The following is a 16,311-nucleotide window of genomic DNA, read 5'->3' as shown; positions in this document are numbered from 1 at the left end:
AGTTCCTCGGTGTCCACATCACTAAGGAATTATCATGGTGCGCACACACCAACACAGTCATGAAGAGGGCACGACAATACCTCTTCCCTCTCAGGAGGCTGAAAAGATGTGGCATGGGCAGCTGCACCATTGAGAGCATCTTGACTGGCTGCATCACYGCTTGGTATAGCAACTGCTTGGCATCTGACCGCAAGGCCTTACAGAGGGTAGTGTGTATGGCCTAGTACATCACTGGGGCCAAGCTCCCTGCCATCCAGGACCTCTATACCAGGTGGCGTCAGAGGAAGGCCCTAAAAATTGTCAGACTCCAGCCACCCAAGTCATGGACTGTTCTCTGCTACCGCACGGCAAGCGGTACCGATACACCAAGTCTGGAACCAACAGGACCCTGAACTGCTTCTACCCCCAAGTCATAACACTGCTAAATAGTTTGTTTAACAGTTACCTGGATTATCTTCATTGACTCTTTTTGCACTAACTCTTTTGACTCATAACATACGCTGCTGTTACTATTTATTATCTTTCCTGTCTAGTCACTTTCCCCCTACCTATATGTACATATTTACCTCAATTACCTCGTACCCCTGCACATCAACTCGGTACTGGTACCCCGTGCATATAGCCAAGTTATCGTTACTCATTGTGTGTTATTTTGTTCTTTATTTTTCTGTCTGCATTACTGGGAGGAGTCCGTAACGAAGCATCTCACTGTTAGTCTACAGCTGTTGTTTACGAAGCATGTGTTAAATAAAATGTGATTTGATCCAACCAGTTACTGATCTTGGGTTGGTTGACCTATTTTTCAGAAACATACTGTTAATTTGTCAGTACACTGCATTTAAGGTTGTTTTACACACTGAGGGTTGTGTTGTGGACAGTGTGGAAGGTGTTACCCATTGGACTATTGCCATATCATCATATTAGCATCTCAGTATCAACTAGGGGTTGTTGTCAGAATAGATGTGTGTGTATATAAGCTGTACAGTCGTGGCCAAAAGTTTTGAGAATGACACAAATATAATTTTTCACAAAGTCTGCTGCCTCAGTTTGTTCTGCTGCCTACAGAATGTTATGAAGAGTGATCAGATGAATTGCAATTAATTGCAAAGTCCATCTTTGCCATGCAAATGAACTGAATCCCCCCAAAACATTTCCACTGCATTTCAGCCCTGCCACAAAAGGACCAGCTGACATCATGTCAGTGATTCTCTCGTTAACACAGGTGTGAGTGTTGACGAGGACAAGGCTGGAGATCACTCTGTTATGCTGATTGAGTTCGAATAACAGACCGGAAGCTTCAAAAGGAGGGTGGTGCTTGGAATCATTGTTCTTCCTCTGTCCAACCATGGTTACCTGCAAGGAAACACGTGCCGTCATCATTGCTTTGCACAAAAAGGGCTTCACAGGCAAGCATATTGCTGCCAGTAAGATTGCACCTAAATCAAACATTTATCGGATCATCAAGAACTTCAAGGAGAGCGGTTCAATTGTTGTGAAGAAGGCTTCAGGGTGCCTAAGACAGTCCAGCAAGCGCCAGGACCGTCTCCTAAAGTTGATTCAGCTGCGGGATCGGGGCACCACCAGTACAGAGCTTGCTGCCCAGTAGCTCTAACTCCAAAAAGTTCTGGGATACTGTAAAGTCCATGGAGAACAAGAGCACCTCCTCCCAGCTGCCCACTGCACTGAGGCTAGGTAACACGGTCACCACCGATAAATCCGTGATAATCGAAGACTTCAACAAGCATTTCTCAATGGCTGGCCATGCCTTCCTCCTGGCGACTCCAACCTTGGCCAACAGCCCCGCCCCCCCCGCTGCTACTCGCCCAAGCCTCCCCAGCTTCTCCTTTACCCAAATCCAGATAGCAGCATGTTCTGAAAGAGCTGGAAAACCTGGACCCATACAAATCAGCTGGGCTTGACAATCTGGACCCCCTATTTCTGAAACTGTCCGCCGCCATTGTCGCACCCCTATTACCAGCCTGTTCAACCTCTCCTTCGTATCATCTGAGATCCCCAAGGATTGGAAAGCTGCCGCGGTCATCCCCTCTTCAAAGGGGGAGACACCCTGGACCCAAACTGTTACAGACCTATATCCATCCTGCCCTGCCTATCTAAGGTCTTCGAAAGCCAATCAACAAACAGATCACTGACCATCTCGAATCCCACCGTACCTTCTCCGCTGTGCAATCCGGTTTCCGAGCCGGTCACGGGTGCACCTCAGCCACGCTCAAGGTACTAAACGATATCATAACCGCCATCGATAAAAGACATTACTGTGCAGCCGTCTTCACGACCTGGCCAAGGCTTTCGACTCTGTCAATCACCATATTCTTATCGGCAGACTTGCAGTAGCCTCGGTTTTTCTAATGACTGCCTTGCCTGGTTCACCAACTACTTTGCAGACAGAGTTCAGTGTGTCCAAATCGGAGGGCATGTTGTCCGGTCCTCTGGCAGTCTCTATGGGGGTACCACAGGGTTCAATTCTCGGGCCGACTCTTTTCTCTGTATACATCAATGATGTTGCTCTTGCTGCGGGCCGATTCCCTGATCCACCTCTACGCAGACGACACCATTCTATATACTTCCGGCCCTTCCTTGGACACTGTGCTATCTAACCTCCAAACGAGCTTCAATGCCATACAACACTCCTTCCGTGGCCTCCAATTGCTCTTAAACGCTAGTAAACCAAATGCTGCTTTCAACGTTCGCTGCCCTGCACGCACGCCCGACTAGCATCACCACCCTTGGACGGTTCCGACCTTGATATGTGGACATCTATAAGTACCTAGGTGTCTGGCTAGACTGCAAACTCTCCTTCCAGACTCATATCAACATCTCCAATCCAAAATCAAATCAAGAATCGGCTTTCTATCCGCAACAAAGCCTCCTTCACTCACGCCGCCAAACTTACCCTAGTAAACTGACTATCCTACCGATCCTCGACTTCGGCGATGTCATCTACAAAATAGCTTCCAATACTCTACTCAGCAAACTGGATGCAGTTTATCACAGTGCCATTCGTTTGTTACTAAAGCACCTTATACGACCCACCACTGCGACCTGTATGCCCTAGTCGGCTGGCCCTCGCTACATGTTCGTCGTCAGACCCACTGGCTCCAGTCATCTACAAGGCTATGCTAGGTATAAGTGCCGCCTTATCTCAGTTCACTGTCACGATGGCTACACCCACCCGCAGCACGCGCTCCAGCAGGTGTTTCCACTGATCATCCCTAAAGCCAAAACCTCATTTGGACGCCTTTTCCTTCCAGTTCTCTGCTGCCTGCGATGGAACAAATTGCAAAAATCTCTGAAGTTGGAGACTTTTATCTCCCTCAACAACTTTAAAAATCTGCTATCCGAGCAGCTAACCGATCGCTGCAGCTGTACATAGTCCATCTGTAAACTACCCACCCAATTTACCTACCTCACCCCCCATACTGCTTTTATTTATTTACTTTTCTGCCTTTTGCACACCAGTATCTCTTCTTGCACATGATCATCTGATGATTTATCACTCCAGTGTTAATCTGCTAAATTGTAATTATTCGATTTATTGCCTACTCATCTTTTGCACATTGTATATAGATTCTCTTTTTTTTTCTACCATGTTATTGACTTGTTTATTGTTTACTCCATGTGTAACTCTGTGTTGTCTGTTCACACTGCTATGCTTTTACTTTGGCCAGGTCGCAGTTGCAAATGAGAACTTGTTCTCAACTAGCCTACCTGGTTAAATAAAGTGAAAATTAAAAAAATTTAAAAAAAAAAGGCAGGTGTGAGTGCATCTGCATGCACAGTGAGGCGAAGACTTTTGGAGGATGGCCTGGTGTCAAGAAGGACAGCAAAGAAGCCACTTCTCTCCAGGAAAAACATCAGGGACAGACTGATATTCTGCAAAAGGTACAGGGATTGAACTGCTGAGGACTGGGGTAAAGTCATTTTCTCTGCTGAATCCGCTTTCCGATTGTTTGGGGCACCCGGAAAAAAGCTTGTCCGGAGAAGACAAGGTGAGCGCTACCATCAGTCCTGTGTCATGCCACCAGTAAAGCATCCTGAGACCATTCATGTGTGGGGTTGCTTCTCAGCCAAGGGAGTGGGCTCACTCACAATTTTGCCAAAGAACACAGCCATGAATAAAGACATCCTYCGAGAGCAACTTCTCCCAACCATCCAGGAACAGTTTGATGACAACAAATGCCTTTTCCAGCATGATGGAGCACCTTACCATACGGCAAAAGTGATAACTAAGTGGCTCGGAGAACAAAACATCGATATGTTGGATCCATGGCCAGGAAACTCCCCAAACCTTAATCCCATTTAGAACTTGTGGTCAATCAAGAGGCAGGTGGACAAACAAAAACCCACAAATTCTGACAAACTCCAAGCATTGATTATGCAAGAATGGGCTGCCATCAGTCAGTATGTGGCCCAGAAGTTAATTGACAGCATGCCAGGGCGGATTGCAGAGGTCTTGAAAAAGAAGGGTCAACACTGCAAATATTGACTCTTTGCATCAACTTCATGTAATTGTCAATAAAAGCCTTTGACACTATTGCAATGCTTGTAATTATACTTCAATATTCCATAGTAACATCTGACAAAAATATCTAAAGACACTGAAGCAGCAAACTTTGTGGAAATTAATATTTGTGTCATTCTCAAAACTTTTGGCCACGACTGTACACTCCTCGAAAAAAGGATTCTTCGGCTGTCCCTATAAAACGACTCTTTTTGGTTCCAGGTAGAACTCTTTTCGGGTTCCATGTGAAGGGTTCTACATGGACCTCAAAAGGGTTCTACCTGATTCCAAAAGGGTTCTTCTACCTGGAACCAAAAAGGGACAGCTGAAGAACCCTTTTAGATTCTAGATACCACTTTTATTTCTTAAGAGTGTARTGTTTCTGTCTTGGACAGACTTTATCAGATTATCCCAAATGAATCCTAATCCTAATCGCACCAGACGTAATAGCCCTACTCACTATAATGATTAGATTACACACGCATACAAAGATAGACAGCGAGAGAAAGGGGGTAGAGGGTGAGACAGAGAGCGAGGTAGGGAGAATGAAAGGATGAAACAGATGGCCAAGTAATGTTCTTACATATTCAACACACAGGTGGCCATTAGAGTTAACAGACACACTGAACAAAAGGCCAGCTGTCACTCCAGCGGCCCACAGTCACATTATGAATATTCTCATCCACACACTCCACAATGTCTATATGGCTTGTTTGAGAACAAACAACTTGGTTAATAGCAGATACATGTAATTGTGAGTCTAATCGACTTCATCATTACTGTAAGGCACAGCCAATGTAACTTCAAACTTTAGCAATAGGTTGGGTTTATAGCCCAACCCAGAGGTGAGTTTCAGTATAGCAGCACCCCGAATGTGTCAATGTTGTTGTAATACCATAAATATCCACTAGGGGGGAGGTACATTTAATTAATTTAATTTTCAGGCGCGCCCATAGATATCATATAGACTTKAATTAAAAATGACTGTACATTCAATTCATCATTGACGTTTCTCGTCGTCAGGAATGACATGTAGTCTAGATACTTTTGAGTTTTAGACAACGATATTTGAGATTGCTTTTATATTTAATTCAAAACACGGAGGAATATCATAACTGACCATTGACCAAAACCTGCATGTCATACCCCTGTATGAGCTCAAAGGGCGTGTCATGAAAGCTGAAGCAGGAGTTTTGGGAGTCCGCCTCTTTGGGAGTCCGCCTCTGTCTATGACTGGCTGTTTTCTTCCCCGTTTGGGAAAAACACTCTTCTGATTGGCTAAACCAGGTATCCATCAGCCATGACAGGCATTGGTGTACATAATGTGTTTCAGAAATGAAACCAAATTTCGCCTCTGACTCAAAAATAAACAGGAAAACAAAGCCTAGACGTCTTCTATAAACAAGGGCTCGGCAATTCTCATTGACGATCAGTCCACCTGCGTCAAAGGTAGGCTGAGACCGGATAACATTTTCAACAGACTATTAGTCTAGTGCAGTAAAATATAGAGCTAAATCCTTGTGATGTTTTTGTAGATCTGTCATAAACGTGCAGCTTTCTTCAACAATAGCATTCTGCCAATATTCTGAGAACCAAATCATCTTGACGGKTTCGGTTCTTCCTAGGGTAGCACATCTCTGCCTACACTTTACCGKGCTGCCTAGCTGACGTTACAGTTTTTTATTTATTTTTTAAATCACGGCTATATTGTAAGCACTGAGATCGGCTTATCGTTACAATTTCATGATTTTAGAATTGTAATGTCCCATGTTCTCTTTCTGTAGGGTGAAATGTAAGCGGCAATCCCTTTACGTGTAATAATCCTGGAATGGAGCTAAACTATGCTTGGTCAACAAAGGTGGGCTATTTTCTTGTTTGTAGGCCTAAACACGCGTAGCCGAATCATTTTCCAGGTAAGCTATTTGCTGAATACTTGTAGATGCAACAATATTTCCACTTATATGTAGATTATAGCATAGGAGGAGGCTGGCTGTGTGTTCCTCGTCATTGTTGCCTTTCAAAAGGCCAGCAGCACCAGGAACGCTTATTGTTTATAAGTTAAAGCCACGCTTCGCACGTCGGTCAAAAAGCATGTATAGACTTGGTTTTTGTCGCTCACGTGAGTAAAATCAGAGCCATAGGCTCTACGTAAAACAGTAGGATATTTGTAGGCTATAATGTGGTTTAAAACGCTCTCTGTCTCAATATCCGTGGTTGTGATTCCGCTGGAGTCGCAGAGCACATTTCGGAACACTGTCCATTGTGTCAGCAGCGTTTTCCCAGGGACATGTCTATATTGGCCAACATGATTAACGTAGGCTGTTTTATGCTAGGCAAACGGTGGAACTTTTGTAATATTATGGCTTATTATTTGCTGCAAGAATTGTTTTTTGTGTGCCCAAATCCACACCTGTCAGTTGTCTGTCTGTCGTGTCTTTCAAGCATGGCCACGTCCATGTTCCAGTGATGGGTGGAGCACAGGTGTGGTATGGCTTATTGACATGTTTGGCTTCCTTTCCTCGCCTCCTCTCCTTTATCTACTTTCATGTGAGGAGCTGGATAGGTGAACGTCTGAAAGAGGTTCCCTCTGTTACTTAATCCAGTGCAGATGAGGGAAGAGAAAGACACATGGTTTTTGTAATACAGCCTATCTGTGGATTTATGGCACTGATCTCTCTATCTCTCTCACCCTTTCTGTGGTCCACAGGTCCAATCAGTGCTATGGGCTTGATTGCTGAAGGTAACTGAAGCTGTGGTTACCATGGCGGCACACTTTGACACAGAGTACCAGCGCCTAGAGGCTTCATACAGCGACTCTCCTACCGGAGAGGAGAACCTACTGGTGCACATACCTGATGGAAACAAGTGTAAAGTTCTTTAGTAGATCCACACACACACACACACACACACACACACACACACACACACACACACACACACACACACGCACACACACACACTAACCTGTTTTTGTTATTGACTGTTCTCTGCAGCCCCGTGGCACCACATAGAGAACCTGGACCTGTTCTTCCAGAGGATATCCTTTTACCCCTCTGTGGCTCTGTACTCCCGGATCATTCACCACTACAACTACCCCGGGGGTTATTTTAAGACCGGGATAGTCAACACCTTCCCGGGAGAAGAATAGAATCAGGTGTGTAAGAGCAGGGCTGGAATAAAAGCCTGCACGCCCAGTAGCTCTCCAGGAGGAGGAATGTTGAGCTKGTGACCTGAGTTAATACTATAGCTGACTAGACTTTCATTATRAGAGRACACATGCTACTTTTATGTCATCATCTGATCCTTGACCCCTGACACGTCTATAACCTGCACCAGAAGAATGGCTTCACCTGTATGCTGCTGGGAGAGGTCTTTGAGCTGGTGTAAGTACACTGTGTGTGTGTGTGTGTCTTCTATGTGGTCCATGTTGGTGTCCTGAGGGGTTGTTTTTAACTTTCCTCTCTCTCTCTCCTCTTTCCCCCTTTCTCCCCCTCTGTAGTCAGTTGCTGTTTGTGGTAGGGTTCACAGTCTTCTTGGCTAACTGTGTGGACTATGACATTCTGTTCGCTAACAAGTTTGTCAACCACACCGACTCCTCCAAAGTCACTCTGCCTGACGCCTTCCTGCCTGTGGACGTCTGCAGTGCAAGGTAAGGCTTATAAACACTTCAAATGTTTTATAAATGCATTATAAACACTTTATTAACACATCTTTTGCACTCAAGTTAATAAGGAATGCTAGAAAATGTCCTTACTGATTTTTGTTTTCCCACCGGTATCTATGACAACCTGCTTGTTGTTTTCCCGCCAGTATCCATGACAATCTGCTTGTTGTTTTCCCGCCAGTATCCGTGACAATCTGCTTGTTGTTTTCCCGCCAGTATCCGTGACAACGTGACAGTGATGTTTGTATTGATGATATCGGGAGTGTTCTGGCTGCATCGCCTCATCAAGTTCATCTACAACATCTGCTGCTACTGGGAGATACGCTCCTTTTACACCAACGCACTCAAGATGAGCATGGTGTGTGGTGTGTCTGTCTGCGTGTCTTGAACCAACTGGTTTAACTACTGATCTTCACCTCTCCCCCTTCTCCTCCCCCCACTCTAGGCAGAGCTGCCATACTTCACATGGCAGGAGGTTCAGGCCCGGATCGTTGAGATCCAGAAGGAACACCAGATCTGTATCCACAAGAAAGAACTCACAGAACTGGACATATACCACCGTATCCTGCGCTTCAAAAACTACATGGTGTGTGTGTGTGTGTGCACTCACGTGTATTTGTGCTCGTGTCAGAGTACATCTTATTTACCATTCCTCGTTTGTACCCCTACTACTGAACCACCTGTCAATCAAAAACAACACCACCTAAACCCCTTTCTTCTTCCTCCAGGTTGCCATGGTAAATAAGTCCCTCCTTCCTGTGCGTTTCCGCCCGCCACTGCTCGGGGAGAGTGTGTTTTACACCCGCGGCCTCAAGTACAACTTTGAACTCATCCTCTTCTGGGGGCCAGGTTGGTGTGTGTGTTTTGGAGTTTGTGCTTGGTACACTTTGTTTGGTACACTTTTCACCTCTCTGTCTCTCTCGCTCTCTCTGTGTCTCTGGCTCTCTCTGTGTCTCTCTCTCTCTCTCACCCCCCCTTCCCAGGCTCTCTGTTTGAGAGTGAGTGGAGTTTGAAGCCGCAGTATAAGAGAGGTGGTAACAGGTTGGAGCTGGSAGACAAACTGGCATCACGTATACTGTGGATCGGCATCGCTAACCTCTTACTCTGTCCTGTCGTACTGGTCTGGCAAATACTGTATGCCTTCTTCAGCTATACAGAGGTAGGGACACACACACACCGCTGTGCTCCGTTATAGAGGTGTAGGAGATACTGTAAAGCTAATTTATTGTGTGTGTGTAGGTGATAAAGCGTGAGCCAGGTAGTTTGGGAGCGAGGTGTTGGTCTCTGTACGGTCGATGTTACCTTCGCCACTTCAATGAGCTGGACCACGAACTGATGTCACGGCTCAGCAAGGGCTACAAAGTAGGAATGAACACAAACACACACACACACACACACAAACATACACACACACACACACACACAGAAGGTGTGTAAGGTAATTATTGTGAAATTGATGAACTGATTCTTGTCTGTTGCTGTCAGTGGTGGCCAAAATGCCAGATTTTCTTCACTTCCGTGCATGTGTCCCACCTCCAGGCGTCCTCTAGGTATATGAACTGCTTCCTGTCCCCGTTGCTGACGGTGGTGGCTAAGAACGTGGCGTTTTTTGCTGGCTCCCTATTGGCTGTCCTCATTGCTCTGACCATCTACGACGAAGACGTCCTCGCCGTGGAACACGTCCTGTCATCCATCACCCTGCTGGGAGTGTGTATCACTGTCTGCAGGTGTGTGTGTGTCTGTCTGTCTGTGTGCTACGTCATTTTGAAGGGTTTAGTACATTCTTTCACATTCTCCCTCCCTCCCTCAGGTCTTTTATCCCAGATAAACACCTGGTTTACTGTCCAGAGCAGCTGCTCAGGGTGATTCTGGCTCACATCCACTACATGCCAGACCACTGGCAGGGCAACGCTCATCGCTACGAGACACGAGACCAGTTCTCACAGCTCTTCCAGTACAAGGCTGTGAGTAGCACTATAGTCATAACCTTTTCCACTCTTTTTATAAAGCAGGAACTTATCAATCATTTCTGAAGCACATGGCATATTCTTCTCTACCTGGCCAGAGCCTGTATTCACAAAACATCTCAGATTAGAAGTGCTGGTCTAGGATCAGTGTTCCCTTTTTAAGGTCGCAATGAAGTACGATTATATGTACAGGGGGGGGGGACCTGATCCTAGATCAGCATTCAGGTGTTTTAACCTTTCCTCTGCCTGTCCAGGTGTTTATCCTAGAGGAGCTGATCAGCCCCCTGGTGACTCCCTTCATCCTGATCTTCAGTCTGAGGAGGAAGTCTCTGGAGATCATTGACTTCTTCAGGAACTTCACCGTGGAGGTGGTAGGGGTGGGAGAYACCTGCTCCTTCGCTCAGATGGACATCAGACAGCACGGACACCCCGCGGTGAGAGACACACACACGACTCATACGTACACACACACACAGATGGGCAATGCATAAATAGTGACTCTCTCTCACCCTTTCCCGTCCCTAACTCCTTCCTTCTCTCCTTTTTCTTACTTCCTCCCCCTCCCTCCAGTGGATGTCTGAGGGGAAGACAGAGGCATCTATTTACCAACAGGCGGAGGATGGRAAGACTGAGCTTTCCCTGATGCACTTTGCTATCACCAACCCCCAGTGGCAGCCCCCCACCGAGACCACTCACTTCATCAGCCAGCTGAAGGAGAGAGTACAGAGAGAGGCTACAGGAGACAGACACACTCTCACCTCACTGTCCGGGTCAGAGGTAGGGAGACAGACACACTCTCACCTCACTGTCCGGGTCAGAGGTAGGGAGACAGACACACTCTCACCTCACTGTCCGGGTCAGAGGTAGGGAGACAGACACACTCTCACCTCACTGTCAGAGTCAGCGGTAGGGAGGCAGACAGACATGCCAATACATACATTGACACTTAAATTTTGATCTCAAGTTTAACATTGTATACATTTCTGAGTTTTTTGTTTACACTGATATTTAAGGTAAAAATCTAATTATCTGTCTCTGTGTGTGTGTGTCTCTCTCTCTTGCGCAGCCAAGGAGTCTGATAGCTAACTTCCTGGCAGGTCCCCCCTCATTGGCCTCTCTTCATCTGGGGCGGGACGGCTCCTTGACCAATCACGGGGCGGTGGGTGTTAGCGACGGGGCGTCAGCCTTGCGCTCCCTCTCAGTCAGCAGCATGAGGGGCAGCTGTAGCTCCGCCCATAGGTCAGCCGGACACGCCTCTTCTGCAAGCAGAGCCATGSCGGGATCAAGGTAAAGCCCACACTCCTCCCACAACTAATCAAGCAATCTATCAACTAACCGTCAATCAACTAACTCTCTTTCTCCCCCCCCCACCAGTACTGATGCTCGAACTGCTAGTTCAGGCAGTAGTGTGTGGGAAGGTCAACTGACWAGTCTCGTCCTATCAGAATACGCYTCCACGGAGATGAGCATCCACGCACTCAATATACATGAGGTCTGTCTGTCTGTGTCTGGATGGATGGATGGTTTTAAACATTTTGCAATAAAGAGCATCAAAAGTAAATGCGTCTCTCCCCCTTCCCTCCCCTCTCTCTCCCCCTCTTCTTCCCTCCTTCTCCCCTCCCTCCTTCCTCTCTCCCCGTCTCCCTCCCTCTATGTAGCTCCATAAGCAGCAGTCTGGAGGGGAGTTGTCCCGGCACACCTGGCACAGGCAGGACAGTGACGACAGTAGTGACAGCATCACCGAGGAGGGGGGTTCAGGGTCAGGGAACACTAACCCCCGAAACCCCATCCCCCGCTCACACACCTTCCCTATCTCCACCCCTATCTCCTCCCCCGGCCCTATCCCCAGCTCTAACTCGGACCCTAACCCTGACCGAGGTACCACTCCGGGACAGGAAGTGGCACCACTCCAGAGCAACAGCCAGCGTCGCTACGGGGGGAACACGGGTAACCATGACAACCATGAAAAATAATACTCTCATTCCCTAATATGTAATGATATTGAAGATGACTGATATGGATCATACTGATATCACTGTGTGTGTCACTCCTCCAGACTCTGTCGGCCCGGGGGGCAGAGTGGTGAGGTCGGCGCGTGTGCCTATGGGGGGTTGGGCAGAGGAGGGACTTGGAGGCCGACACCCCGACACTGTACCTGAGGAGGGCTCAGAGGACGACATGCCTCCCAACATACACAAGGTGTTTACAAAATCACACGCACACACACACACACACACACAGAGATCTTGTGTATGGGGTTCCATATCATTGTTTCCCTCTCCTCAGGTGACGTAACTGACCAGAGAGACCCCTCCCTCCTTCGCAAACACATCACACATCCTCATCCTACCAGAGAAGAACTTCCTGCTCATCTGTGAACTTTCGACCATGGCTTCACCTTTGACCCCAGATGGACAGACCTGTGGGATAGCAGCATGCCGTGTTATTCACTCGGGGCTAGAGAAAAACAATCGAGTAACAGTGTGAAGATTACAAGGACTTCTTCTTGACACCCTCTGTGGATGACACTTCAGCCAATCAAGTGACGGTGGTTGATGACTTCATCATAACTGACAGCATAGAAACCGTATCATATTTGTTGGCTTTTATAGTTGCCTCCTAGACACTAATCTAAGGCCAGCTTTATGGTTTGTCGCCATAATGGTTAAGGTTAGGATTTAGGGAGGATAAACTGATCATATCTGTGCCTAAGGGCAACGTCTATCCAGAGATGACTTTTTCTTCTTGCATTCGTTTGCAAATCACGTGTGGGTGTAAACTGCAATTAATGTGCATTTTTAAAGATAACAGACAAGCTTGTCATTTTTTTAAATTCTTTGTTTTTTCTCTTTGTGTTGCTTATATTTATTGCACTTTCAGAGAAAAATGGTTGTGTGTGTGTGTGTGTGTGTGTATATATATATATATGCATGCACATAATATATGTGTGTGTGTGTGTGACGTGACATGACAGGAGAGCGGACTTCCACCAAAGTATGACTGCATTGGCACGAGGAATCCTTTTGGGTTTGGGTGGTAGATTGGGTGATAGTGTTGTACAAAGATCTCATAGACATGAAGCAGGCACTAAACCGATATACACCGTGTGCATAGACATACTGTTGTAATTCAAATCAGGACATTGGACTATTCTAAGTATATCATTGAGGTGTAGATAGTTAATAAATAGGGATATACAATAAACACATCATAGTTATTGTTTTTGTTTCATACAAACACTATTTAATTAAAGAAAGCAAACTTACCAGGCTGGTTGGAACGTGTAACTTCAGCCTCTTCAGTGCCATATTTAAGCGCTTAAAGCGGCAATCCACAGTTGAAAGGATAACAAAGCACCCCCCACCACTGTTTCAGTAAAAGGTTGAAGGATGGGGCTGGAGAAATGTAACCACCCAAATTCATAGACGGAGCTGTGGATGCAAGGACTTACCATCCATTCTGTTTTAACCATGTTTTGAGGCTATACAGTGTTTGTTTACATTTACAAATGTATATTTGGGCTTCTGATGGGGTGTGACAGTGGAACTAAGCTCATGGTGCATTTATAAGTTATACTCTCCAAGAATCAATGGGTTTATATCCAAAATGGACATGTCCAAAAATGTATATAGTAACTGCAGATTGCCCCTTTAAGCACAACCATCTCATAACTATACAGCAATGAACCTTCAATCAACACTAACAGCTGGATAGAATAGTCAGCATCGGGCCAGCTGCATGTTTTTTCTGCCCAACTGTCTGGGGAAGAAAGAGAATGCACTTTAATGACTTTTGTTGAATTCAAAGGATGTCAGTTATCAGTATATTGATTTTGATCATTTCATATTTGTATGACTTTATTTTAACCAGGGCTTGTGCCACCTTCAGAGAGTTGAGGTTGAGATGCATGGTGTTTTACAGGTGTTTGTTTTTGTGGTTCACACTGACTCTGGACTCACAAGTAGACTAGCCTGGTCCCAGATCTGTTTTAAGTGCTGTATAACCAGCCCCCATATGGTCGACCATGCAGCACTAACAGATCTGGGACCAGGCTAAAGATGACAGATGCTTCCAATAGATACAGTCAGAGACTACAGCTGGGTRTTMATTTCTAGAAGGCAAGGTCTTCAGCGCTGCTCGCTTTATTGATTGATATATTAATGTAATTGAGTGGCCAGMCACAGAGTCCAATCTGAATCAGATCCTGGATAAAAATAGAAGGCAGACCTGGAGGAATGGATTTGAATAATGTAAAGGGTCTCCTGGGATACAGTGGTACAAGTTTAACAACGAGGTACTAGGATGCCTGAGCTGACACATATAGCCTATCTGTTTTTGTTTTTATAGATTGTCCTGTAAATTGCCATTTTGTACAGTTGTAAATCATCAATAAAAATGTATTTAATAACTTTATGTAATTCAAGTTTTGTATGTACGGGATACACATGGTATACTCCGTCCAATGAAATGCTTACTTATAATAAAATATAACAATACGAACATAAAGTAAATGGCTCAGTAGAATAGAATAAACATTTTAGCATAAGTATAGAGCAGTTTTTTCGGGGGGGGGTATTCAATGAAAACAAACTTTAGAAAGTGGGGGAAAACGCCCCTGGCTATGGGGCAAAATGGCCCCCGAAGATGAATGTGTTCAAATCAATTGTATATGTTTTATTGTGCCATTTTTTTGTAATGGACTCTTAGAAGCTAAAGTATCTTATTTTAATWAAATAAATMAAATATCGGAAAACAAAATGCCATTGCACATCTCACTATTAATATCCTYACAATAACCAGGTTTCCATCCGACCTTTTTATGCTAGTAAAGTACATAAATGTCATGACAGGCCTGATTGAAACAACATTTTCCGGTTAACTTTCCAAATGTCGACAAAATAAAATAGGCTAGACAAGGTGAGATCTTTTTATATTTTTCGGGTAAAATGAATTATGCAAAAAAATTCGGTGGAAACCCTTTAATTCGCAAATATTGATATAATAGGCATGATATTTAAGTAAACTTGGAGTCACGCGATGACATGTGTGGTCCTCCCACTACGACTCATCGGGCAGGCATGCAGTTTATTTACGGATTTTGTTTATTATACGGATTAAATAAATTATGATGAACTTCACAGGGTAGTGAAAAGTGCAAGGTGATGAGATTGATGCTGGTGAGATGATAATCGATGCTTGGCTGCCGTTTGACAAATAAAAATAATCTTGCTCTTTTGTCCATAATAATAATATCATCATGTAATCATGTAGGCCAGGGATGGGAAACTCCAGTCCTCCGGGGCCGGAGTGGTGTCACACCTTTCTCCCATCCCTAGCAAACACAGCTGATTCAACTAATTGCATTCTAAACTGAAGATCATGATTAGTTGATTATTGGAGTCAGGTGTGTTAGCTGGGGCTTAAGCAAAAGTGTGACACCAATTTATTTGTTATTATTTTTTTTATTTCACTTTTATTTAACCAGGTAGGCCAGTTGAGAACAAGTTCTCGTTTACAACTGCGACCTGGCCAAGATAAAGCAAAGCAGTGCGACAAAAACAACAACACAGAGTTACATATGGGATAAACAAACGTACAGTCAAAATCTATGTACAGTGTGTGCAAACATAGTAAGATTAGGGAGGTAAGGTAATAAATAGGCCATAGAGGCGAAATAATTACAATTTAGTATTAACACTGGAGTGATAGATGTGCAGATGATGATGTGCAAGTAGGGATACTGGGGGTGCAAAAGAGCATCAAATAAAAATACAAATAAATAGCAATATGGGGATGAGGTAGTTGGGTGTGCTATTTTCAGACGGGCTGTGTACAGGTACAGTGATCGGTGAGCTGCACTGACAGCTGATGCTTAAAGTTAGAGAGGGAGATATAAGTCTCCAGGGCCAGCCAACGAGAGCATACAGGTCGCAGTGGTGGGTAGTATATGGGGCTTTGGTGACAAAACAGATGGCACTGTGATATACTACATCCAATTTGCTGAGTAGAGTGTTGGGGGCTATTTTGTAAATTATGTCGGTAGGATAGTCAGTTTTAGAAAGTATGTTTGGCAGCATGAGTGAAGCAGGCTTTGTTGTGAAATAGGAAGCCGATTCTATATTTAATTTTGGATTGGAGATACTTAATGTGAGTCTGGAAGG

General features: G+C 45.1%; 1 protein-coding gene across 2 annotated transcripts; it reads left to right on the top strand.

Moving 5' to 3' along the window:
• The first annotated feature begins 5,838 nt into the window (after positions 1-5,838).
• Positions 5,839-14,563, top strand: atg9a (ATG9 autophagy related 9 homolog A (S. cerevisiae)). Of its 2 annotated transcripts, none has more exons than XM_024141358.2 (20): positions 5,839-5,968; positions 6,304-6,377; positions 7,227-7,386; positions 7,513-7,556; positions 7,838-7,902; positions 8,019-8,168; positions 8,400-8,541; positions 8,629-8,769; positions 8,912-9,032; positions 9,167-9,342; positions 9,423-9,545; positions 9,723-9,910; positions 9,994-10,147; positions 10,405-10,584; positions 10,721-10,927; positions 11,217-11,437; positions 11,525-11,642; positions 11,809-12,097; positions 12,207-12,349; positions 12,437-14,563. In XM_024141358.2, exons 3-20 carry the CDS (start codon positions 7,281-7,283, stop codon positions 12,443-12,445), a joined length of 2,577 nt encoding a protein of 858 aa, XP_023997126.1. In that variant the 5' UTR covers positions 5,839-5,968; positions 6,304-6,377; positions 7,227-7,280; the 3' UTR covers positions 12,446-14,563. The 2 variants fall into 2 exon arrangements, with proteins under 2 accessions (XP_023997126.1, XP_023997127.1); XM_024141359.2 differs by having other exon boundaries at positions 6,304-6,432.
• The last annotated feature ends 1,748 nt before the right edge of the window (positions 14,564-16,311 follow it).

The sequence above is a fragment of the Salvelinus sp. IW2-2015 genome, unplaced genomic scaffold (genome assembly GCF_002910315.2).
Source record: "Salvelinus sp. IW2-2015 unplaced genomic scaffold, ASM291031v2 Un_scaffold2508, whole genome shotgun sequence".
Lineage (NCBI taxonomy): Eukaryota > Metazoa > Chordata > Actinopteri > Salmoniformes > Salmonidae > Salvelinus > Salvelinus sp. IW2-2015.
The sequence above is the reverse complement of the archived record's forward strand: the minus strand, read 5'-3'. Positions and strand labels throughout refer to the sequence as shown.